General features: G+C 43.8%; 1 protein-coding gene across 8 annotated transcripts in view; it reads right to left on the reverse strand.

Moving 5' to 3' along the window:
* Nucleotides 1–1278: 1278 nt before the first annotated feature.
* The window catches only part of EXD1 (exonuclease 3'-5' domain containing 1), a 35967-nt gene continuing 9869 nt past the window's right edge, over nt 1279–27376 (reverse strand). For 4 of the 8 annotated variants that reach the window (XM_014520377.2, XM_006024599.3, XM_006024598.3 and 1 more), the window contains 7 exons: nt 24915–24979; nt 23423–23509; nt 21913–22017; nt 21698–21778; nt 11719–11862; nt 8822–9013; nt 1279–3751 (listed from right to left, as the gene is read on the reverse strand). In XM_014520377.2, the coding sequence (XP_014375863.1) occupies nt 2987–3751; nt 8822–9013; nt 11719–11862; nt 21698–21778; nt 21913–22017; nt 23423–23509; nt 24915–24979 (1439 nt within the window). In that variant the 3' untranslated portion in view covers nt 1279–2986. The remainder of the gene's footprint in view (nt 3752–8821; nt 9014–11718; nt 11863–21697; nt 21779–21912; nt 22018–23422; nt 23510–24914; nt 24980–27376) is intronic. The other 4 variants (XM_025205319.1, XM_025205318.1, XM_006024600.3 and 1 more) reach the window with 4 other exon arrangements.

Below are 27376 nucleotides of genomic sequence, written 5' to 3' on the forward strand. Positions count from 1 at the left end.
GGCCCCCCCCACGGTCCCTTCCCCCCTCCTCCAGCCCCCCCATCCCTTACCTACTGCACAGGAGCCTCGATCCAGCTCCCTGCTGGCACACTGCCTGCCCTGCGTGGGCAGGCAGCATCCTGCCCTGTATGGGCAGGCAGACAACCCCTTCGGTACCAGGGCGAGGGCTAACCCTAGAGACGCTCTGGCATCCAGAGCATTTCTGTGGAGGACCCAGTTTCCAGTTGCCTCAGGGCACGCTCCATGCCCTGCCCTGCTTTTTTTCTCTGTGGGGATTTTTGACTCCTGATATAAAAAATTTGCAGCGCAGGAGACAGTTTTTCATTCCTGCACGTGCCTCTTGCAACGGGGAATAGGGGAAGCGCTGTTTACTAAGGCGCCCCAGGGAGTGACTAGGAATAACGGGTGTAAACTAGTTGAGAGTGGATTTAGGTTAGATATTAGGAAGAAATTTTTCACGGTAAGGGTGGCCAGGATCTGGAATGGGCTTCCAAGAGAGGTGGTGCTATCACCTATCTTGGAGGTCTTCAGGAGGAGGCTAGATAGTCACCTGGCTGGGGTCATCTGACCTCGGTCCTCTTTTCTGCCAGAGGCAGGGCGTTGGACACGATGATCCGTTGTGGTCCCTTCCGACTCTACAAATCTATGAATCTATGTCTCAGGGGAGTTTGAGATGCTGCAGGAGGCACGTGTGGGTTCATCTGGATGTGCCCCATGGAGCTAAAGGATGCTCTAAACCAGTGGTGCTCAACATTTTTGTCCCACAGGCCGGATGAGCAGTGTCAGGTCCATCTGTGGCCCCTACTCTGGACCAGCGGGGGCCAACTTTTCAGCAAGTGCGCCACAAATTAGCCCTGCACACCTCCAAATACTACTGTGATCCTCTTTTGTTCTATCTGCTGCTCTTTCTGTTCCCCACTCTAATACCTGCTTTATCTGCTCTGCTTCCTGCCCTCTGTCGCTGTGCTACCTGTACCCTCCCTGATCTGCCACATGCCACACACACAGGCTACCCATGCCATTTGTCATGCATGCTTTAGAGAAGCATTTCTCAACCTGCGGGTCGCAAGAATATATGAAAGGATTGCAAACAAGTGGATTCTCCTTTAAAGGAGAAAAACATGGGAAACTGTGGCTGTTCCTTTGCAGGTTGGTAGAAATTCCGCCTGCGAGGGGCTGCTTCGGGCCCCCATACCCCAACCCCCATAAAGAGACCACAGAGCCTACCACAATTTAAAATCAAAAGCCAAACAAAAAATACTAAAAGGCATCAGAAGCTTGTTTCAAACTTTTATAATAAAGCAACGTGCATTTATTTTAACACGTAACACTATTTCAAAGAGAACGTGCAGTACCTTTTGTCATTTTAGGCCTGAAGAGCTGCCTCAGGGATAGCTTACACAGGAATAGCTGCCTCCCAGCATGGTCATTAACTGAAACATCTTCCTCTCCCCCTAAATTTCACTTAAAGGAGGTCCAAAAAGAAATCATGGTTTGAGTACTGCTACTATTTTTTTAAATAATAAAGTTTTAACTAGCAATTTTGTGAACATAAATATTAACTTCTCCCCTAGCAATTCTGGGAAGACAAGGGCTCAACAGTTTTTGTCCAAGTCAACATGGAGCAAACAAACATTTAAACGTGATCCAAAGTGTAAATCCTAAGTGTTATATGAAACATGAAGACATTTTTCTGCCACTAGTTTAAGTCTAGAATTGTGTGGCCCTCATACTTAGATTGCAGTGCACTTGAGATGGGCCAGATTCTCCCCATTCCAACACTATTACAACCCATAAACTTCACAATGTTACCTTTCTCCCCTCCCTCAACATTACACCCCAGTGAGGTGCATTTCTCTTCCAAAACATCAAAAGTGCATCATACAGTACTTAAACGTACGTAAGCATCAAAATCAAGACTGTTCGTGATCTGAGAACAGTCTTAACTTTGCCCAGATTAAAGAATCCTCAATGGTGTATGGAAATGGAAGCGTCTGTATCTATACTCAGGTGAGACCCTCACTAGAAACTTCTACCAATTGTGTAGTTTTGTCAGGCGTGATTTTTTGTCATGTTTATCCCAGCTTCTGCTGGCCTAGTGTGACAGTTATTATGGTGAGCGTAAAACTGCTCTTGGCAATACAATGTATTTTGTTCAGGGAACTGGTAGATGCTATATCAGTAAAAGTGCTTTTTTCAGTATAAGCTGCATTTACAGTAGAAACGGTTTGCTGGAATAGTGATACTGGCAAACCCTCCTAATGGAGATGCAGATTATACCAGCAAAAGTTCTTTTGCCAATGCATTTTACAACCAGTTTCCTACACTAAATCAGCTACAATGGTATAAAAAAAACCCTTTTATCTAGTATAACTGCCTACTCTGGAACTTTTGCCAGCATAGCTATGTGAGCTAGGGCTGTGATATTTTTCCATCCTTCCAACTGAGATAGATAGCCATGCTGGCTGAACTTTTAACGACATAGACACAGCAACAGGTTACCATGAGGAAATAATGGCAGGACTTACCAGCATATCAGACACTCCATGGTAACTATCTGCATGCAGGCTCTTACCATACAGTAAATGAAATCCTACCCACACTAGCTTACTTGTCTTACTGAGGGCTAAGCCACTACAGGTTAGCTTTCCTTTAATGTAGGATAAGAGCATGCACAAGGGTAGTTACTGTGGAATTGCTGCCTCACCCTTGTTTACCTCATGGTAAGGTTTATCTGTCCAAACCCCAAGGGGAGACCAAGCCTAGGAGGGTTTGCCAAGTTACATTTTTTATTTCTGCCAGCAAGCCCGTTGTGGTCTCAATTACATTTGTATTTGGAAAGGGATAGTTTCTACAAGCCATTTCAACAAGTGAAGAACTGAGAAGCAAAATCCTTTTTCCTCAATACAAAAAGTTTGTTGAAGATACTTGTGTTAACAGATCAGTGAGAGACAATGACTTTTTCTTTTGAAAAAACACAGATCTGCTACTTATCCAAAGGGCTTGGTGCTGGCATCCGGTAACCGAGAGTTGAGGGGAAGGCAAAGCGTAACGCTGAAAACCCTTCCCTCTCCGGTCTTACTTGGAAACGGGGAGCGCAGCTGTTGCTCACCTTCAAAGAGTTCTGCTGCAAGACAGCGGTCTTCAGTGCTGGCCAAGGGGGCAACACAGAAGGTGGGGGTAGTTCTAAAACGTGAGAATTTTGTAGAGAACTGCTCATTTTTGGAAAAATGGAGGCAGAGATAGTAGTTTGCTTTCTACATGAAAGGCCCTCCTCATTGTCTTCCATCAACAAAAGATTCATCTCCCTTTGTAAAGACAGAGTGGCTGGTGTTTGAGGTTCCTGCATGGAAGACTGTCCCTTCTGCATCCCTTGGAAGTCCCCCAATGCAGAGTTCACCAAGTCTCCTGCTTCTGCTCCCACTTCCAAGGATGGAATTTTACAGTCAAGTCTAGATTGATCATTTTCCCAGAAATTTTCTTCTTGTGCTTCCTCATTGTCGGTCTCTTGACAGGGTGGGTCCTTCATGTGAAAAGATGTCTTCTGTAATGTTTCACTAGAAAGAACATGGCTATTATCCTCTCCATGGTTTGCTTCCTTCTCTGCAGCCTTTTTTCCTTTAAATTCCAGTGTTGGCCTGATAAGAAGGCCCTCTTCATTTACCCTGTATTCTTTTACTGCTTTCTCTCTCCTTAACTTCTGGAAATCTGCCAGCTGACGCAGTTCCGCTGGCAGGTCCATGCAAGAAGACTGATTTAAAAGAAAAAAGAGATACATATATGGAAAATATGTCAACACAGAACATGACAGATCCTCCTGGAATCTGCTTACCTAACAAAATACCATGTCATGAAAACCATGCATTATAGTTCCTTCCAAACATTAAAAAAAGGTCTACTGGGCTTGTAACCTGTTGGCTTTATCATGTAAAAAGATTTGGAAAGTCATCTTTAGTTATGTTGCTCATTTTTTAATTTTAGAAATTTAGGTTGTGTGTGCCCAGAAAAGGTTTTTACGCTCAAGAATTATAGTAAGAAAATTCCTACCGCTGATGTCCAGTTTAGCTATGCTGGTGAGAACCCATGTGCAGACAAGGCTCCAGCGGTTTCTGAATTTAAGATTGTGTCTGTTGGACAGACTAGAGGCCCTGTACCCTTTACACTGCCTTGCTAAGGCGTCAGCAAAATTTTGGCTCAGCTAGGCCTGAGCTTCTGGCAGGCTGCACTCCCCCTTTGCCCCACCACCTAACTCAATTTAATGAGGTCTCTACTTCTAACCAAGTTCTAGCCCCATTTTCCCATATTCTTCCTGGAAGGTGATAAATACCAGGATAAGATAGCACTGGGCTTGCACTGCCAAAAATATAACAGGCAGAGATTTTCAAGGCCCTTACAGATTGTACCTGGAAGATAAGTAGCACATCTTCCAAGAAGATAGGGAGGTTTAACAATGAGGGAACAACTAATTAGTACACATATCAAAGTGGTGCCTGTGTGGTTAGCTCTGTGGTAACCAGTAACTGGTTTTCTTATGAAAGCATTAAAATTTGATTGGCTTCTATAGTTGTCCAATGTATAACACAAGTTTAAAAAATGTTATTGTTCTAACACTGTTTGGATGTGTAACTCCTGCACACTTCCCCTCTGTCAACCAGTTTAATCACTGGGCTGTCAGCAATTAAAGGCACTCTGCTTATCCTTACAGCATCATTTCTTTAAGCTTAAGTACAACAAAACAGGGACAAGAGCCCCAGCCACGAACAGTGCTGGTGCCCAGGTAACCCAGCCACTTGCAATAGTATCATGTAAACCAGGGGTGTCCAACCTTTTTGAATGTGGGGCCGGATCACGAACTTCTTATCACCCAGTGGGCTGGCAAGCCATATTCAAAGACCTCACAGGAAATGACATCACATAAGGAAGCAATGTCACGTGACCTTTGACACCAATGAAGTTGCAGGAAGTGACAATGAAATGGGTCTACTCCGCACGGGAACTTACCCCGTGCCTCCGTCCACCCCGGCCCGACCCCGAAGCGCACCCCAGCTCCGCGCGGGAACTTACCCCGTGCCTCTGTCCGCCCCGGCCCGGCCCCGAGGCACCCCCAGCTCCACGCGTGAACTTACCTCATGCCTCCATCCACCACGCATGCGGGCAGGGTGCGGGCCATGCTGCAGCTCCCCCGGCCACGTGCTGGGGACAAGGGGCGGAGCCCGTCCCCAGCTTGTCCAATCAGGCACAGCTGGGGCAGCCCCGCTCCCTGCAGCCCTCGGGTCAGCTGCGGCAGGACCTGGCTCACTGATGAGCCGGGCCCCACGGAGGTAAGCAGCTCCCCTCCCCTCGCTGCTGGCTGGGGCCCCCCGGGCGGGCCCCCTCCCCCTCAGATAAAATGGCTTGACGGGTCGCATGGCGGCCCACAGGCTATATGTTGGACAAGCCTGATGTAAACACTGTTGATAAAAATCACTTAGGGTGGATAAGACCAGAATTTATGAACCGGAGAATTAATACCAAGACCACATTTCAAGAGTTAAAGATATTGAAAACTAATGAACTGATGTGGGAAAGAGCTGTTTAAAAATAAAATTGGTTGAACAAACAACCAGACAAAAAAACTGCACTGTTTCAAGGTCTGCCTAACATTTTAAAGAATGACTATCTCCAGGAAAGAGCCATATCTTCAAATTAAGATGCAAGCATTCAGAAATCTGCTCAGACATCTTTTAAGTCCTTCACCTAAACCAGAGAAAGCATCACTGATACTTGTACAGAACAAGTAGTTGTTTCAGGCATTCCTTATCTATCATAAAGCAGCAAAAAGGTTGCAAGGTTGGGGTTTTTTGTTTTTTTATAAGAAACCCTTTGCCAGTTTCCTATAAAAAGGATTCTGTCAAACCAGATTAACCCCAAAATTTAGGTTTGGTAAAAACAAGATGCATTGTAAGAACAACCTATCACATTTTTAGATTGTTTCCAATAGAACTATATTGTTAAGTTTGCCACAGCATTTGCAAACTGATGTACAGACTTGGGCTACAGTTTTTTGGTAAAGTCCCTCATCTAGACAAACTAATATAAGACAAGAGTAAATAGATTAAAGAGCATCAACCAGAAATTTGTTCCATTTAAAGTAAGTTATTTTTTTAAACAGATTTTAATTAAACTGATGCAACTGTGTAAAGCAAGGCCATAATCTACCTCACTCCAAGCTGCTGTTCCTGACACTGCAACTTTCTTCTGCAAGTCCAGGTGCATTTGAAAGTTCAGTTTCACATCAAACAATGAGAAGTACAAATGAAACACTATTTTCACTGTCCAAAATAAGAAATTTTCTTTAAAGAAAACAAAGCATAAACTAAATTTCTTAAGAACGGTGGACATAGATATTTAGGTTGCTTGCAGATGTCGAAAAAGAAAAGAAAAAGTGCTTTAATTTAAACTCAGTGCATCTCTGCATTGAGCCCCATGCATGCCCAGAAGAGGCAATGCCTTAGTTGGACCTGCTCTACCAACATCTGTAAAGATCAGGCACTTTAGTGAGGCTTTTTGGCACTTCTATCTAATAACTGATTGAATCAGCTTTAGCTAAAAGCGCAAAAAGGCCACTGAAGTGCTGATCCATATAGACACTGCAGAGTTGAGTCAAACTAACATGATGCTTCTTCCAGTAAATCATTGTTTTTTCGGGGGGGGCGGTCCATATCTGCAAGCAGCCTTAAAATTTAATTTTAACAGTGGCGAGAACTTATTTTTTTTTATTTTAATTTTTAAATGAATGGGAACAGATTCATTCCTGGTCCAAATTTTGGAAGGTCATTGGATTTATACCAGGGTTGCCCTTGGCTCACTGTTAAACTGGGTAATCCCTTAAAAATATCACACACTAACTTTTCCTTTGTTTTTTAAGTAAGTAGATGACCTCTGAGGGAATTTGTGCCATCATTATATATGACGATGATCTAGAATGTTGATCTTCTACCCTGAAGTTTGTGTGTCTTTTTACATATATACATTTAAAATTCAGTTCTCAGGTTATTTTTTTTCCTTAATGGACAACTTTTCCTTCCTTAGTAAAAACATTCAGGATGGTGAGATCTACCCTTCATCTGTGACACAACAATGACCTCTAGTGGATGTTTTAATTAGTCTCCTAAATCCTTTATGATCTAAGTCCGTAAAGGGCATGTACTGTGAGTACTCCCAAGGGTTTTAAAACTACACTTAGTGCCTGGTTGAATTAGAGTCAGACTGTGGAGAACTAGTCTGAGGTTTTCTTTTTTCAAGGTGAACCAATGACTATTTCTGTGTGTATTACAAAGGATATATTTAGTCATGTATCCCATTTAAACATGAGGCAATGGAATATTGCAATGCCAAGGCATAATCCAATGAGAAGTTAATTTAATCTTGTCATAGTGCAGGGGAAGGTTTAGCACCCCTTTCCAATCTCAATGATTGAACTCTCCAGGCACCTGTTTCACAATTTTGAGGGGGAAAAACTCAAAAGAAATCCAAAATGGTTCAATGCAAGGAGAAGTCTGAAGCAGAGTGCCAAAGGAAATAAACTTTACATGGGACTCAGATACTACAGCTGATATCTGTATTGACATAAGGATTGACAAGACAAACTCTGGATTACAAACACAAATTATATGGCTTTATCAAAGACCGTTTCTCATATTAACCAGAATAAAAATACTATTCAAGACAACAGTAGTCCCACTCAACGAGACTATTCACGCACATGTTAAACTATGTATATTTAAGTGTTTGGGGGGCCAGGTGTAGGGGTTTTTTTTAGACAGGAAGCAAGTTGGAGCGTCTGTCCAAAAATATTACTGCAGAGGAGTATCTAGAGATATATACTCCAGAGAGCAGCAAGGTCATTTTGAAAAGCACTAGAACTGTCCCACCCTCGATCAGCAAACACCCGTCTCTCTTCTGATCTGTGAGACACACGGTGCCAGGAGTCTCCCAAAAACATTCCATGCTCTATACAGGGCAGATGCTTCCACATTTCTTCAAGTATTGCAAAAGCCACTGCACGAGATTGATTAGGATGACTAATGGCTCACTGCAGACAAGAACGAAAAACATTATCCATAAGCTGAACCCAGCAGGTATTTCAGGAGAGCTGACAAGCAGGGGGACAAGAGAAGGGAAAATGTAAAAAATATTTTTGACAAAAACAGACCTTTGGTTAAGTGGGAGACAGCAGGTTTGAACTGTAGTTGCAAAAGAGAGCCAGCAAAACAGTCATTGCCAGGAATTACTGTGTGGTAATTAGGACTAGGAAACAGGTAAAATGATTAGGGCAGGGATGTCAAACATACAGCCCACAGAGCCACTCTATCCAACCTGCCAGACTAGACTACCAGCATAGCCAAAGGGAGTGGCCTGCCACAGAATCCAGACCCTGAGGGCCCTGGTGGACATGACAATCAGCACATGACAGCGAGTGAGGGTTGACAGCAACATTCATGCTTCGTTGTCTTCACTGCCAGAGCCTTACTTCACTGGCTCCTGGCCCCTGCTGCATGCCCTGTGCTGGAGTCTAAACTGGAGCTACTGGTGTGGCATGGGGTACATGGCAGCAGCTGCTCCAGCTCCAACCCAGGGCATGTGGTGGCTCCAGATTCAGTGCCTACTGCATGCCCTAAGTTGAAGCTACTGCTACAGCTGCCTCATGACCTGGTCTGGATCCTGCCCACAAGGAGACTGCATCCTAGGTCTGGTCTGGGGGCACAAGGTGAGTTTGAAACCCTTGGATTTGGGGATTAAGGAACCAGCCAGCCTGAGACTTCAACGAGAGCATACTTACCTTAGTGTTCCCCAGCTGAACTGATGACCCTTCCCGATAGGCATTTAAGTAACCATCCACTAAGGTTGTTAAGTCAGACATCATCTCATCCAGAAACATGAGGCGGAGAGGCAGAAGGTACACTGTCTCCAGAGCCAGCACTTTCAGCAGGGAAGGTGGAAGGGGTCTCACAAACCATACATCAAGGTTTTCCTGCATGCCCCCAACATGAATTAAAACAACTCAGTAATTTATAAAGCAAACAGTTTAGCAAAGAGCAGCTTTCAGCCATGTGCTCTCCTTCCTCCCCAGCTCACCTGGTCCTTCCAGATGCTGATCTGTACCCCTAGTGCAGTTAAAACTGACACTAGCTGTACCTCCCATAGTTTAGTTTATGCACAAATTGTATTGCTTTAACAAGTCCATATAACTAAAGATCTATCTGCATCACCATAAGACACATTAATACCAATTCCCATATAGGATCGGCGTAAGTTATACCAGTACCATACTTACCTGAATCCAAGAGTACCCCCAATCATTAAATTCTATACATGGAAAATGATATATTTCTTACCATTTTCCTTGTGTAGAATCTAATGATTAAGGGGTCTCTTAAATTCATCTCCCTCCCCTGTGCTCTCCCCTCCACCAAATGTTTTCCCCCTCACTATGTGCCCCATCCCCCACAGCAGAAGCCACCCCAGCCCAGGGTAGGTGGTGGTTCAGCTCTGGCTTTGCTGTGGGCTTAAGAATGCAGCAGCTGCTTGCCCCAGCCAATACTCAAATCCAAGACGAGCCCCCCCCCCATGTTGAGTTGGGGGCCTCTCCTCATCTTTGATTTGAGTAAATATATTACAGTAAAAGCTCTGTTATCCGGCATCCCCCGGGAATGGGGGATGCTGGATAACAAAATATGCTGGTTAATTGAGCAGCACAGGCTGCCACTTCTCCCGCTGTGTCCAGGGTGTCCCTCCGCCCCTCCCGCCACATCGCCACCCTTCCTGCAGGCCTTGTGGGCCCCGCAGGACAGGGAGGCGGGCCCCACACAGCCTGTTATGCCCCTGGGCCATGGAGGCTTGGCAGTGCAGGCTGCTTTGCCCCAGGCTGTGGGGGATCAGAGAAACCGGAAGTGCCACACTGGGCACTTCCAGTTTTACTTTATCTTACAAGCCGGCATGCCAGTTAATTGAGCATGCCAGCTTGTAAGATGCTGGTTAACAGAACTTTTACTGTATATCAGTTGTGCTCCCTTACCACAACGGGAGGACACTGAACAATAACTTTAAATTACAGCAAAGTAAGTTTAGACTAGATCTCACTGTTAGAACAGCAAGGCAGTGGAATAGGCTGCCCAGGGAAGTTGTGGGATCTCCTTCACTGAAGGTTTTAAAGATGATGTTGGATAAACATTGGTATGAGATGATTTAGGAGTAGCATTTCTGCATTCATGCAGGGGGCTGGAGCAGATGACCCTCAAGGCCCCTTCCAACCATAATCACTGGTAGCAGTTCTAGCTCAATACATAAGCACTCCCTGCTCCATTGCTAAAAATGCACCTTTGGAATGGACCAAATATCTCTCTGCACTGAACCACCTATGCCATGTCCTTTGCTTGTCTAATGAGGGGTACCCTTAAGTCTAATGAGGTTGGGACCCACTGGCTTAGAGTTTGGGGTTTCACATATTTAAAAAAAAAACAAACCAAAAACCCCAGACAGCAACTTTTACCCTACGTTAGACATACCCCAAATTACATACAATTCTGAGAGAACTGCACGTCTCTTGTGGTTTGTAAACTCTTTGCTAATTCTCCATTTCAAAATTACGTATTAGGAAATCGTGAGTACTGATGTCAATGGAAGCTTGAACCTGCCCAGTCAGTGTTAGAAAATCTGGGCTCCTGAGGCTGATCTATGCAGGGGCAGATAGGGGAGGTTGCAATGGTGTTATTGCACCCTGCTTTGGTTCCTGCTCCACCCAAATGTTAAAACCAACTGTCTGGAAGCGGCAGCAGGCTACAACACTGCTTCAACCTATACCCCTGGGAGAGGCAGCTGCATTTCTATTCAGGCAATGCTGAGAGAGTCAACTGACTGGACAACTCATTATCAGCTCCCTGATTCTCATTAATCTCTCTCCACTCCACAAGTGTTAATGACCTCTATCCTTTTCAATGGTCTTGAAGTTTCACTATTAAATCTATCCTTTCTTCTGCGATTTTGCTGTCAGTTAGCCATTTCTGGTAATGTCTCTCTTCTGTTTCACAGCCTGGCAGACTGTTTTTAGCTAGAGTCAGGTGTAGAAATGACTGACAGTGAAGTATTGCAGGCACTATCAAGATGCTCAAGAAGGCTAGATTTTGTCTTGTGAATCTTAATAAGAGATGTACATTTAACTATAGTGACTACAGGACTAATGACACAATATCCTTTAGCTTTTTGTTACCTAGCTTGTTGTGTTTTTTTAAACTTATATATATATATATATACACACACACACACTAGCAAATTAGTGCACATTCCAATAGTTATATTTGTTTTCTGCTTCAATCTTGAACTGAATAATACAGTGCTAGCCCCTTACTATATTAGTAAAGCTTCTAGTTTCTCTTTTACTGAAGAAAATCTGTGTTGTTGCATGAAAAACCTGTGTTGTTACGTGTGACGATGCACACCACCATGTGGCACACCCTTTTCAAAATCCTAAATCTGCCCATGTATCCAGGCAACCTAACCACTAAGTGGAGTCAAACTCCCTCAGCTGCAATCCCAGCCTGGGCTAATTCATTTCCTATGTTGCAGCTCCTTCTACAACAAACTGATCATCATGATAGACAAATACTTAAAAGGAGCAAGAAAAGTTCTTGCCTGTGTCCTTGATACTGGGAACAGTACTTGCCTGTCTGAATTTCTCACCTGAACTGCCTGTTGTTTGCGCCTCATGAAGGAAACTGATTTAGGGGACATCTTTAAATGCCGTATCAAACACTCCTCCAAGGTGCTGATGCGGTGTGGAAGGAAGCCACCTGTCATCACTGAAAACTGCAGGACATCAGCAACCTGTGAAAGGAAGAGAGAAAGGGAGAAATGCATCACAGCAGCTTCAGCTGACCCAAGAGCAGATAATTAGGATGTTCATTGCTGGAGACTATGCTGAAGTTAAACATGCTGCTAACAAATTAATCTTTAACTGTGCAAACTCTCAGGAGTAAGAGTCTCCACCCTTTCAGGATGTTGCAGTTATGTAGAAATCCTGTGAGATGGCTTCCTTTTTCAGTAAGCTGCTGCTTTTTAGATTAAAGAGTGACAAAAGTGAAATATGATGAAAGATTTATAATCTACCAAAAACATATAAACTAAAGACTGTTTTAGATTACAAAATTATATGGGTTAAACTTGCCATATGTTGTTGGTACATCCTTCCATGCATCCACATTCAATTCACTCATTCAGTTTTCAGCCTTTTTGATAAAACTCTGAGTTTCTGCCATTCTTTGTTTAAACAACACCCCCTACTAGCCCTATTCCACTAGTACAGTCCCTGTGTAGATAGTATATTGCCTCTCTACAGTCCTCCAACAACAATGCCACAATACCTCTGGTTGCAATTTTAACCTCTTCTTTGCCCAGGTTTCATAATGACTACACATCATAACTGTCTTTCCCTGTCCCTTAATTGCACTGCAAACCCTGAATGTGTTTTGGAGAGACCTCTTGTATTGCTAATCTCTCTTTAAAATGCTCTGCACAAGGTATACCAGAAATTCCAGCTAAAACTTTTGCTGCTATTTACTCTATGAAAGAAGTCAAGGATCTCCACAGCCTGAGTTGGAAAAGGGCTTTGCAAGTCCAGTTACTGAATTTTCAAAGGAAAAAGGATGTTTATTTCGGCATTTCATGGGACTTGCAAAAACTGAAGTACTACAGGAACAAGCAGTAATGTTGAGCAAAAGGAAAGGAATAATGGGAGTCCTACCATAAGGCAAAGGATGCCAACAGAAAAATCTGGTGCTGCCCTCTACTTCTGCCATAACTAAGCCAAGCAGTATGTTGTATGCTAGACAGAGCCCAAGCACCAGTGACAGGCATCTTGCTACACTTGGAGAAAGATGCCCCAGCAGAGTCTATCATCATCATTAAGGAGAGGGATGCAGGCTCCTTTATAAAGACGAGTTCTCTGAGACCCAGATGAACCTGAGTAGGTAAAAAAGGAAAAGAACTCAGGGTGGGTGTGGGTTCCTCTTTTCTTAGTAGGTTCTGTCTCTATGCTCAGCTGGACTAGGTTCAGTTGGGTCTCAGAGAACCCCAATCTTCATTAAGGAGGCTGGATCCCTTTCCTTAATGATGATTTACTTGTGTGCGTGTCTACACACATCATAGTATTAGTATATGTGTACACAGACACCTGCACAGCCCCCTCAACTCCCCTTCATTTTATATCCCCCCTCCTCTCAAAATGGTAGCCAAAAGCATGCAGGAAAATAAATGCTTTTTTGAAGCAGTCAGTTTAGTTTAACAATGTGCATTGGAAGACATGGGCAAAAGTGAGAAAGAAAAATACAGAGAGAAATACTAAAAACTTTCCCAGTGTATGCGCTGGACTGGGTACAAAGAGAACATTTACAACAGGAGTCACGGCTCTGCAAAACAAAACCATACTAATACCAATACCTGAAGTTCTGAACATTCAAATATAGCACTGCACATTTACAATCAACTATTCTACCAACCCAGTAAACAGTCATTCACATTTCTAAGAATAAAATTGTAAAAGCACACATCAGTTTTGCCAGAGCAATGCTTTGACTTTCCACTCTGTAAATCCAAGTCTAAAACAAACCACATACTGCACTTGGACTCAGGTACAAAGTGATCATGATGGCATGCTACGGGTGAAGGAGACTTGATTTTCTGTTAGCTCACAGGATCAGGTAGTGGCTTGCATAGTTTCAGGTTGACCTTGGCACAGATATCCTCTTTGTCTGCTGGCACAATCTTGATAAGGGTTTCAAGCAAATAATTTTCTTACTATTCAAGCAAATGGTCTTCAGTCACTGACTGTAAGCTTCTAGAAAGGGCATTATTGCTTATACCTTGGTAAGAAAACTTTATCTTGCCACCCTTTAGTGAGTTCTAGTCATTGTGAAGAGCATAGGTGGATTAATGCATGGGCCTGTGGGGCCTGGGCCCAGGGGCCCCTACCAGTCAGAGGCCCCCGATGCTTGCGTTCCCTTGGGAAACGGTAGGTTTCGCCTTGCAGGTGGGCAGCATTCCATCCTGCAAGGGGTTCTGCTTGGAGCTACAGGGAATGGGACGCAGGGGGCAATGCATGCATGTGCATGGCCAGGAATGCAGCCAGGCAGTGTGGAGAGCAACTCCCTGCAGGTAGGTTTGTGGAGGGGAAGGGGCATGGAGGAGGGAAGGGCAGTGGCAGGGGTGGCAGATCGAGGACCCCAGGACCCATGGTGAGGGAGGGAGTGGGGCAGGAGGCACTGTTCAGCCAGAGTGTTGCATGGGATCTGGGTCAGGGAGTAAGACAGAGCCACAGGCAGCTTGTCCAGGGGGTACAGGGGAGGTGGGGCAGCTCCTCACCACTGCCCACACCCCTCAGGGGAGGCATGGGGGGGCATGTGCCCCCCATATTTGTGCATGGGGTGGATATGGGCTGCCTGTTGTGGAGTTGGGGCTCTCTGCTCTGCTGCTTTTGTACCGGAGGCCCTGCACCAGCCGTAGCGGGGCCCCTGAGGCAAACGCAGCAGGATGGAGAGCCCTGAGCTCACAGAAGGCAACCTGCATCCACCCTTGCCCCACTTGGCTCTCCTCCACTCCAGCTGTGGTGTGGGAAGGGGGCGGGGAGCAGGTAGGAGAGGGGAGCATGTACCACCCCACCTCCAGCCTGGCTGTGTCCACCCAGCCTCCCCCTCAGGGCATAGAGGGCCTTTGGTGGCAGCAGCACCAAGAGGGAAAGGGCCCCTCCCCACAGCTGGAGTCCCCACTGGGGTATGGAGGGCCTTCTGTTTGTTCAGGGCCCTTCTTAATCTGCCACTGGTGAAGAGGTTGGCAATGGTGACTTTGAGCTGCCTGGAGCAGTAATCTTTTCAGGACTCTTGCATCTTCATGAGTAATGTATCATCACTGCCTGTGTGGATCGACAAGAGCCACTTTCATGTAGTGATCCTTGGTAATGTCTCTGATGGCCAAGTGCTCCCGAATCAACAAAAACACCAAAGTGCACAAAAAGTTAAAGATATGGAATTGTTTCTGTCATATGAAAGAAAAATTACTGCCTGTAATTAAGTTCAGCAGTATTTAATGCACTAGTCCTACACTTATTACCAGAGTCCCAATTTACTCATCATACTTTACAAGTCTGAAGCAAGAGTGACCCTCTGGAGATAGACCTGTTGAAAGTCTCTGGGTTAAGATTAGGGGGGAGAGCAAGAAGGGTGATGTTCTGGTGGGTGTGTGCTATAGACTACCAGACCAGGAGAATGAGGTAAATGAGGCTTTCTTCAGACAAGTAGTGGAAGTTTCCTGATCACAGGCCCTGGTTCTCATGGGGGACTTCAATCACCCTGACATCTGCTGGGAGGGCAATACAGAAGTGCACATGCAATCCAAGAAGTTTTTGGAGAGTGCTGGAGATAGCTTCCTGGTGCACGTGTTGGAGAGACCAGTTAGAGGCCATGCTCTTCTTGACCCACTGCTCACAAACAGAGAAGAATTGGTGGGTTATGTAGAAGTGGATGGCAAGTTGGGCAGCAGTGACCACGAGATGACCGAGTTCAGGAACCTGACAAAAGAAAGAAAGGTACAGACCCTCAACTTCAGAAAGGCAGACTTTGACTCCCTCAGGGAACTGATGGGCAGGATCCCCTATGAGGCCAGTCTGAGGGCGAAAGGAATACAGGAGAGCTGGCTGTATTTTAAAGAAATCTTATTGAGGGCACAGGAACAAACCATCCTGATTCGCATGAAGAATAAAAATGTGGCAAGCGACCAGCTTGGCTTAGCAGAGAACTCTTCAGTGAGCTTAAACACAAAAAGGAAGCTTACAAGAACTACAAGCTTGGACAAACAGTTTGGGAGAAGTATAAGAGTATTGCTGAGACATGCACGGATGAAGTCAGGAAGGCCAAAGCGCAACTGGAGTTGCAACTAGCAAGGGACATAAAAGGTAACAAGAAGGGTTTCTACAAGTATGTTAGCAACAAGACAAAGGTCAGTGAAAGTGTGGGTCACTTACTGAATGGGGGAGGCAATCTAGTGACAGATGATGAGGAAGAGGCTGACGTGCTCAATGCCTTTTTTACCTCGGCCTTCACAGGCAAGGTCAGCTCCCAGACTACTGCACTGGGCAGCAGAGTTTGGAAAGGAGGTAAGCAGCCCTCAGTAGTGAAAGAACAGGTTAGGGACTATTTAGAAAAGCTGGACATGTAGAAGTCCATGGAGCCAGATGTAATACATCCGAGGGTACTGAGGGAGTTGGCTGATGTGATTGCAGAACTGCTGGCCATTTGAAAACATGTGGTGATCAGGGGAGGTCCCAGATGATTGGAAAAGGGCAAATATAGTGCCATTTTTAAGAAAGGGAAGAAGGAGGATCCAGGGAACTATGGACCAGTCAGCCTCACCTCGGTCCCTGCAAAAATCATGGAGCAGGTCCTCAAAGAATCTATTTCTAAGCACTTGAAGGAAAAGAAGGTAATTAGGAACAATCAGGATGGATTCACCAAGGGCAAATCATGCCTGACTAACCTGATTGTCTTTTATGACGAGATGACTGGATCTGTGGATGCAGGGAAAGCAGTGGACATAATATACCTTGACTTTAGTAAGGCTTTTGATACCGTCTCTCACAGCATTCTTGCAAGCAAGCTGAGAAAGTATGGGTTAAATGAATGGACTGTAAGGTGGATAAAGCTGGCTGGATTGTCAGGCTCAATGGGAAATAATCAATGGCTCAATGTCTAGCTGGCAGCCAGTATCAAATGGGGTGCCCCAGAGGTTGGTCCTGGGGCCAGTTTTGTTCAATATCTTCATTAATCATCTGGAAGATGGGATGGAGTGCACCCTCAGCAAGTTTGCAGATGACTCCAAGCTGGAGAGGGTGGGGTGTAGTAGGTTCAACGAGGACAAGTGCAAAGTCCTGCACTTAGGATGGAAGAATCCCACGCACCAGTGCATGCTGGGAACTGACTGGCTGGGTAGCAGCTCTTCAGAAAAAGACCTAAAGGGGGTTATTGTGCACAATAAGCTGAATATGAGTCAGTGTGCCCTTGTTGCCAAGAAGGCTAACAGCACACTGGGCTGCATTAGTAGGAGCACTGCCAGCAGATCAAGGGAAGTAATTATTCCGCTCTATTCTGCACCGGTGAGGCCACATCTGGAGTACTGTGTCCAGTTTTGGGCCCCTGACTATAGAAAGTATGTGGACAAGTTGGAGAGTGCAACTGAGAGCAACAGAAGTAGCTTGGGGGCTGGAATGTATGATTAATGAGGGAGGGCTGAGGGAACTGGGTTTCTTTAGTCTGAAGAAGAGAAGACTGAAGGGATCTGATAGCAGCCTTTAACTACCTGAAGGGTAGTTCCAAAGAGAATTGAGCTAGACTGTTCTCAGTGGTGATACATGAACAAGGAGCAATGGTCTCAAGTTGCAGCAAGGGAGGTTTAGGTTGGATATTGGGAAAAAACTCTCTCACTAGGAGGGTGGTGAAGCTCTGCAACAAGTTACCCAGAAAGGTGGTGCGTCCTTGGAGGTTTTTAATGCCCAGCCTGACAAAGCCCTGGCTGGAATGATCTACTTGGGGGTGGTCCTGCTTTGAGCAGGGGGTTGGACTAGATGATCTCTTGAGGTGCCTTTCAACCCTAATTTTCTATGATACTATGATTTTTCCCTGAAGATCTTTATTGAAAATTAAGAAATTTTGCCCATAACACTTCATGTATGCTAATCCCGTAAATCTAATAATTGTCTTGGGTTGGGAGTTTCTGGTTTTTAATCAGTGACTTCTGGGATACCCTTGACAGGCAGCCCCTCTGCACCATTTATTCTCATTACAAGAAAGAAAAACAGACAAGGAAAGACACATTTTCTGATCTTCTCAGGATCTCCAAGGCCATGATATAAGAAACTAGGGACTGGAAGGAACACAGGCTTGAGGAAAGGCAGTTCGAGATCAAGGTGCAGTAAGCCATTCTGCAACACTAGACAGAAAAATGAGCATATACCCAGTGTACTGCACAAAACACAGAGACTTAAACCCCACCAGCCACTGTGCCATATGAATGACTCTCTTCCTAGGCATGGGCTATTCTGCTCGTGTCCCTTGACCCCATTGAAAACTAAGGATAACTGCTGTGACAGTATCCAAGCCACTTCCTGGAATTCTTACAGGAATAGTCAGCATCTCACAGTCTAAGTGGTCTTACATGTGTTTAGAAATATGCTTGTTATTTATTACTGCAGAATAGCTTTCATTTGTGAAAATAATGATTTTTTTATTATGTCTTAAAAAAGCAGATGTGTATCCCCACATCAGTGTCCAGTTCCATAAAGCACACTACAAGTCGCCTAAAATTCAGGTACCAGCCAAGCACAATTGCTTCACAATGACAAAGCAGAACACTGACTGTGCCATACTGTCCAAGCATGCTCTTAAGGCCTCCTCCCCTAGCTATACAGTACCTAGATGTGATCTTGCTCATCTTTGACTATTCAAGATCAGTAGATAGCATTTTCCCCGTTAGTAGTATTCTCCCCCTGCTTCATAAATACTATGTAAAACAAAAACAACAGCAATAAGAATCAGAGTATTCAGTCACTGATGTCCAACCTATTCATGAGGCATGTCCAGCATCCATTCATTTTACTAATGCACATTCAACACTCATCCTACAACTGCTCAGGCAATAGTTAAAACTGTCCTTGCTGCTATCCAAACTGTCTGTCTTCATAAGCCAGGGAAAAAAAAGACAGTCTGGATCAGAAAGAATTACAACTGGCCTGGAAAAATGTCCTTGCCAGAAGCTTTTCAGAGTCCTGTATTCCTAAAGATGCAAACATGATGCACTCTCTCTGGCAAGCCAATGTTAAAGAAGCATTCCTGATGATCTACCAATTTTTTCTAGATATGGAAAAGTATTCTCTTCTGTTTATTTACTTAAAAGCAAGAAGCAGGCCCAGAATCAGTATGCATCCCCCAACTAGTGCTCCTTCACAGTTTTAGAATCCCACTGCATCAAATCCTTCTTTAATTCCTGCACACTGCCCAAAGTTACAGTTCCATGCAGCAGAGCATTCTGAATGGCACTGCATTCCTAGAGGGCAATCACCCACCTCGTGGATCTTCTAATACCAAACTACCTACCTGGTGACTTACAGCAATCCAGTATCATGAACTTCCAGAGCACAATCTCCACACAGGCTGTCACCATCAGAACAGCTCCCATCCTAATAGTCTTCTGCTGAAAACCCAAGGCAGACTTGGCACACAACTCTAGGAACACAGCATTCATACAGCTGAATGTTCTGCAATTCTGCCCAGTCATCCCAGATGTGCCTCACAAACCAATCCTGCCACTTAGCATTTGTGTCACAGGCTCAGAAGCAATGCTGGCATGTGCAGCTGGAAGGTGAATATTTGCAGTGCCAAGCAATTTTCATTCCCTGTCCACATTATCCATGCCTCCTCCTCAGTTTTAATTTTCACTACTGCACACCCACCACTATAGTGACTGATAAAGTTCTGCAAGTACAGAAGAATTAAGTGCCCTTTCCCTAAAACTGCCTGAAGAACTCTATGAAGTGATTCAGCATCCAAGCTTCTGCAACAAGGTGGAAATGGACACAAGTAAGAGTGGATTAATGGATGTAACCCAGAGATTTAGAGATTATTAAATGAAACAGGGGGGATTAAGGGAATTTAGCTCCCAGGATGGACGGCAAAAATCTCCCAGAACAGTGCATTAGATGGTGGTACAGAAAATGGGGGGGATGCTAAGCCTGAATGAGGCATATCTACATCAATACAACCTGTTGCCGCAAGGACTGCATCAGGAGAAGCAGTCAAGTGGGCATACGGCCTAGTAAAATAGTGATGCAGTAGTATTGCTGACACAAATGCCATGAGTAAAACCTCCTCATGTAGTCATAAGGAGCATAACAGGAGCAATAAAGCTATAGAATCATTACATTCACTAAACTGTGTTAGGAGGCACTCTATGCTACACACCAATGAGTTATATTAACAATCAATTAATAACTTACTCACTTGCAAGCATCTGACTGGCCAGTTACTACAGCAATTGTCCCAAAGGCTGACAGTAAATTAGATTTTTTTTTTGTCAAGTCATGTAGCATTAGGGAAGCAGCATACCAATTATTCTTTTTTTTTCCCCTTTCTTTTTTTAAATGTTGCTAAACTGTATAGAGACACCATACAGAGTGCAAGGTATATTGGTAGGTCTTATTAATGTTCTTTGAGAAGCTGCCTCTCCTTAAGAAATGTAATTTACTTGCTAGTGGCTCAGATGATGAGTTCCAGACACAACCTCAGAGTAACAGAAAGATAAACAGACACACTAATTCTTCAGTGACTCAGGTAGTGAAGAACAACAGCAGCAGAACTGTTTGCATCAATTCAGTTTTACTGGAAGTGTGATGTGTCTAAACTGGCACTAAATCAAATTATCTGTTACCAAAACAGAAGTAGACTAATTACAAATAAGACTTATAAAATCAAAGCTTAGAGTTCTATCAGCATGAGAAAAGCAGATGGGCTTGTGCTCACTCCTAACATGAGGGGGTGCTGTTCTAGTGCAACTTCTCTGTTTAGACCAGGCTCAGATGGTCTGGCAGCCGTTTTCAACATGTTGCTTAGTGATGCTGGATGCAGAAACCTTCCATGTTGGTGTTTTCCTGGGCTCGGGTGATCTACTGGTAGATATAACAGACCAGAGCTAGAACTGGATTAGCAAAACCCGACTGGCATTCGGCCAGTGATGGTGACTGTGAGTGACAGGTCAACCATCAGCCACTTTTAGATACTTAAATAAAATTGTGATTAGAAAAAAGCGAGGCAAGGAGCCTTGCTTACACTACAAAAGCGTGGCAGGCGTGACTAGCTGAACACAACTTTTCTGAGTCTAGCCTAAAAAGTTGTTTAATATAATATTATGTTATGTTTTCAAGGTCTTATTCTAACAATATAACATGCTGTAGTAAAAATAAAGCCACAGCACTGCATATAATGCTGTGCAGCTGTGTGGTAAATTACAGCTTTACCACAGCTTGCAACAATGGAATCAGATGGATTTACCACTGCAATTCTAAGCTGTAACTTCCACTGTTGATAGTACAGGTGGAGCTGCTCCAGTACTGGATATACATGGCCTGTTTTTCCTTTATTTTGCTTTTCCACCTGTAACAGGAATGGGAAGGATAAAGATGGTAACTCCTTATTACCAAGAGCCTGCTTGACCTCCTGTACAACTTCAAGCAGTCTCTGGCACCAGCAAGGTTAACCAAGAACAACTAACTTATCTATACTAGATGCCAACATGTATAAACAAGCGCTTAAAGCACAAAACCCCACACCTTTTTCCTGACAGGATTTCTGAGTGGGACAAAAGCTCCTTTCCTCAGCACTTTAGTGAGCATGTTCTAACGAACACATTCCAACACTCTAAAGACAAGGCAAGCTGTACTTCGGCTTTCTCTTAGAATTTCTCTTGATAGGGCAAAACATTTTATTTAGGTGTGACAGCAAACACATTCTAAACAAAACATTTACCCTAGTCCAGAGAAACCTTTTTAAATTAATTAATATCACTAAGCTTTCCTCTCTTGGAAACTGTTTTCTCTGGTTACAAACCAATCTATCTAGCAAGGTACCTGTGTATCAAAGACATTGGAGAGAATGATTCCATACTTGTGAGAGAGACAGTCAGAGATCCAACGACAGTCGTGGATAACCTGAAGGATCAAAGAAAGATTTGAAGCTGGCTGGCTGCTGATCTAATACCTAAATATATATATTTTTTGTTGATGGGTCTGAACACGTGTCCTCCCAACACTCTTCAATGGCTTTAAACAATCTAAAACCTTACCTTCAAAATATTCTCATCTTCTAGCACCATCTGTAGTCCATTTTTGAAGGCTCGAGGCCCCAGGAGAAAAATATCAAATAAGAAAACCCGACTCCTTGTTGCCACCTAAAACAAACAAAACCTAACTTATCTACAAGAGGGTGAGGACAGGTAGGGACATGAAAAAGGAAAAGGTCTCTTTAAACAGATATCTGCACTGAAGAAATCTTGTTCACAGGGAGTTTGTTGAAGAGAACAAGTTTAGTTTCCCGAATATTAATCTATAGGCCACCCCTACTGCTTTCAGAAATATTGTCAGACAAGCTTGTAATAAGGGATCAACAAAGTAGCTTATTGTACCTTGTTACATGCAGGCAACCCCCGCTTAACACTGTTTCACTTAGCGCTATTTTGCTATAATGTTCATTTGAAATTGATATCTGATTTCACTTAGCGCTCAGCAAGTTTAGTTATAACACTCACGGTCACCATCTTGGGTCATTAAAAACAATTGCGGTCACCATCTTGGGTTGTTAAATACTTTCAGTTTCGCTTAACACTTGTTTCGCTTAATGCTTGGTTTTTCAGGAACCATTTAAGAGTGCTAAGCGGGGGTTGCCTGTAATGGCATTTTCAGAAACAGAAAGAACGAATCCTATCCACAATGCCTGAATTAAAAACAACCTTCCACTCTCCATTGTCATTAGATACAGAGCGTGTCTACATGTTAATGTGCTTTTCCTAATGTGCATTAAATTCAGTACCTCCACTGTGAGGTACTAGAAAAAGGAGCATTAGCCTATTTTAATGCGCATTAGAAAAAGCATGCTTTTTTATGCTTTAATGTGCATGCAAATAGGCTAATGTGCATTAAAGCGCACATGTAGATGTGCCCAAAGAAAATACTAGTCCCCTAACTTTCATTAATGCTCCCTCCATGGTGTAAAGATAGCAATGCAAGACTAAAAAGAAAGCACCCTTTCTCATTCTCATATGCCAGGTATGTGATAGAGAATTTAGATGTGGCCTATACTCAGAATTGCACTGGAATAACTAAAGGTGTTCTTTATACTAATTTAATTAAACCACTGCAAACCCCCTGCAAAAAGTTCATTCAATTTTAAATTTGTTTATATAAAAATAAGGGCATCCATATTTTGCTCCAGTTTCAATAAATGTATTTTAAACCAAGCTGCATACAACTTTAACTATAGATAGAACCTTATTATCATGATCTCAGTTAGCTGTGGGCTGATCTTCCTCTTCTGACTCTTTATAATTCTTGATCTCTTTCAGGGTGTTTCATGAAGGCCTTGCATCTACTCTAGCAGTGTTTTGCTGTTTTAACTAAGACATACCAGTATAAAAATGCTTACACTAGTATCTCTTACTTCTGTTCATCAAAGCAAAATAAACTATACTGGTGGTAAGTGCTAGTAAAATGTCTTTTACGTTAGACTTTTTACTGGTCTAAATAGCACACTCCTTACTGATAATTATGCCTGTAAAACACCTTCTCTTTGTCCCTTACCTGAAACCAGCAGAGCTTTCCATAGCGACAAAGACTAACACCTTCTGCTGCAACACTAAGAACCATCTGCTCTTTGATGTGCAGTATCTAAGGAAAATAAGGAAGAAAGGCCTGTTACCAAAGGTGAGATGGCTTGAAGGACTAATAACAAAAAGGCTGTTGTTTCACATTCAACAGAAAGCAGTAGTGACCACAAGTGTACATCTGACAGGTATTTAAATGGCCTGTGAGAAATGAGTTAGAGTTCCCAATCCAATTACAGAGGGCCATGTAATCATGCTTAGCAGGCTGAGCAGAGAGGTCAAGGACCAAATAGACCATGGATACTAAACAACTCTGACAAACAGAGAAGGTCACTCTGAGGAAGTTCTGAGTTACTTTGCTGATATCATACAGTGAGCCTTACTCCCTGTGCAGTATCTGGTTTCTATGGGTTAAGAAGAAGTCTGTGCCCGATATTCCTATTAAACAGAACACTTTTCTAGGGTTAAATTTGCAAAAAGAAATCAAAAAGGGTTACAGCTAAGTGCATTAAAGGGAAAAAGGTTATCAGTCATTATACACTTGTGATAAAGCACACCTTGGAGCAGAGGCCAAGCAAGGCCCCTGCTCCAAGAGGCCAACTGTACTTCTTATCCAATTATATTTTTAATATATTGGCAGCAAGGCTAATATATTAAAAATTGATTTAGAAGCAGAAGCTGCCTTTTCAAAAAATGCTTGGGTACAGTGTCAGGTCCTCTGGGGCAGAAACCTTGTTTTGGTTATACATGTGGACAGAGTTTAACACACTAAGGTCCCAATCCCTCATAGTTGCTACCACAATGGAAACAATTATGATGATTTCTGTCTGCTAAGTTTGTGTAAGAAAAACATCTCTTACAAGCTTTTTAACCTTGAATTTGCCATTAGCTCTAGGAGTTCTGTGACAGCCTTCAGCATCAGCAGTCCAAGCTTCCTGTTGACCTCACTGTTCTTGATCAATGTTAGATAGGTAACAAATAAGTGGTAGAACTCAGATTGCTGAAGTTGCACACATCACTGGAATCAAAGAGCAGTTGCTTCTGACAGCTAATACCAAACAACTCTGGTGTTTCCCAAACATGGACCATCTAATTCCATTCTCTCATAATTGATACAGAATCTCTTATATAACTGATGCAGATCCCCCTACCTATGGACAACAATACTCCCATCTGCACTGAATTCCCTACCTTCCCATTCATACATGTATGTTATGGAAGGGAGTTTGTGCACTTTAGGTTAGAGTAAAGTCATTTGTGGTCAAAGATACCATTGGCACTTTGATCAAGGAAACAGCAGTTACCACATCTTAGGAGTAAGGTAGCAACAACTTGTGAAAGGGTACTCTAAGACATGAGAAGCTCACAGAGAACCGTCTAAGACCTGCATCCAATGGCAATACTTCCTATTAAAATAGGGCAGGATCACAGGTCAACACACTATCAATATATTATTCACTGTTACTCACTGCTGAGCCAAATTTCTGCTGGAACTGATCAATGACTATGTACTCCATACCTTCCTCCTCGTCTTCTGCAATGAAAAACACTAGAAGTGTGCTATGCATCAACCACCACAGTGGTATATATCACACATTCATTTATTCAAGTCTCATCTTTGCTGTACCTGCAGAGTTCCCTCTCCCTCCCCTCAATGCTTCCTTACTGCCAGAAGAAAATTTTCCAGATATATTAATGAATTTCCAAATAACATTTACTGCTATCATGCCCAGCAAATTTAAAAGGAAAGCCAGGACTTTGATCTCATTACGTAAACAGGGAATGAGTTTTGAAAGTGATCACCAAAGGTAAAACATTTATTTTATACCCTTTTTAGATGATTCATGAAATACAAAGGGAACAGGAAAAGTTTCTGTAAGACTCTTTTTTCCCCATTAAAAAAGTCATCGCCTGTCCAAACTGGTTCATGTTATTACATAGTGTACTAGCCAATTGCCTGTCAGGAAAGATGGGGGGGTGGGGTGGGGACAGAGCACCACCACCCCACACTGCCACCGTCTCCCAGGAACACTGCGGGGAAACCTTGCCTCGCCATCCCCTCTATCCCCCTCAGCCAGCATGCCATGCCGCCCACTGCAGGGAGCAGGGCCAAGGGGGGGGGGGGGGAAGTGCGCGAGGCCAGCACTCCATTCCCGCCTTCTACAGGGAGCAGAGGTGGGGCAACACCAGTGGTGCTGGCCTCGCCCCCCTAGTCCAGCTACTCTGTCCACACCATCATGATGACGCTCTGCCGCTGCTGTCTCCTGTCCAGAACACTGTTGGAGCACTCTGGTTGTTTCAGACAACAGACAGACTAAGGGTTTTATAATATTAGATTGTGCAGCTAGTCAATCACAACATTACAAGAGGCTGAAAACCAAATGATGAAATGGAAATGAACACAGAACAATTGATTTCAGACGCTTGTTTCTATTAACAGCTATTTAGCAACAATGTATAATGACACTTGAAGAAAGGATGCCTTTGTTTAACATCCCCTTTTCCTTCAGTAAGGTGCAAGAGCTTGTAACACATGTAACAAAAGTGTCACATCTGTGACACTCCTAACAAAACCTCTAGTAAAACTAGAGAAGACTAAAATTTATATTTCTAAGGTTAAAAAAGTTAAAACAAGCCTAATTTTTAAAAGTTCTTTGCAGGTCATGTTCAATCCACACCCATTTTTCACCATTTCCTGGACTCCTTTACAATCTATGTGTATTCCTGTGAGATCACACAGATTTTTAACTCTGGAACCACATACACAGAAAACAAGAACCTTCTTAGTAGGCAGCTAACAATCTCCAAGTGTAATGATCAACCTGACACTGATCAGGAATGGCCAACTGGGTTCAGGATGTTATTTGACACCATAACATAATGAAACAGCAGATTAGCACAATCGCAAGAAGAAATGTTTGCTGCATGGAGTACTTTGCCCCTTTACAAGACTAGTTGGGCTGCTCTGTGAATGAGTGACTTCATAGCTAGAAAAAAACAACACATAAGTGTTATAAAAAGCATATGATGCAACAGAACTACCAGTATTACTGCCCTTTTAATTATTTTTACTTTGAATGCTCTTACTTATGAGCCTACAGTTGAACGGGGTGGGGAGACTTAAGCCCCAAATGGCCAGGATATAGGAACTCAGCAAGCTGTTTTAGACCCATCTGGTTTCAAAGGGGAAGAAGGCACGACACAACCCCAGAGTATCTGGATCTTTCTGCTGAAGTTAATATCAGTGAAGTAGTTAAAATTTCACATTTGAATTGTTGTCATTAGCTTCAGTGTTAACTCAGTTGATAGTCTATGCAGGTAATTAAACTCATTCAAGGTACTTACTGAAAGTACGTTACCAAAGCATATCTATTATGGGCAGAGCTGCTTGTACCTCACCTGACAGGACAGACAATGGTGAAGTACAGCATAACCTCATAAATCCGGCATGCTCAGAACCGAGCACTTGCCGGAAATTTGAAAATGCCAGATCTTTTAAACCGGCGCAGCAGCCGGTCATGCAGCAGCAGGGGAGGGGGGGATAGTGGTGCGGGTTGGTGAATGGTGGCAGCAGCCACCACATGCACATCTGGGAATGCGGAAGAGAGCGCTGGGAGGAAGTGCTGGATTTTTGACAATTCCGGATTTTGGGCATCTGGATTTATGAGGTTACTAGCTAATTGCCCATCAAGAATGACTGGGGGGGGGGCGCCCATGTTGGCACTCCTTCAACAGCCCGTGTTGGCCCTGCAGGTGGCAATGATGGAAGGGGGCAGGAACATTAGCTTATTTTAATGCGCATTAGAAAAAGCACACTTTGTGACCCCACTCCCCCCCTGTGCTGCCCCTGCCCCACTCCCCCCCGTTGCCACCACCACCTCCAAGGAGCGGGGGGGGGGGCCCCCCGGGGGGGGGGGGGGGCCGCCCCCGT

Source organism: Alligator sinensis, unplaced genomic scaffold (genome assembly GCF_000455745.1).
Source record: "Alligator sinensis unplaced genomic scaffold, ASM45574v1 scaffold108_1, whole genome shotgun sequence".
NCBI classification, from domain to species: Eukaryota; Metazoa; Chordata; order Crocodylia; family Alligatoridae; genus Alligator; species Alligator sinensis.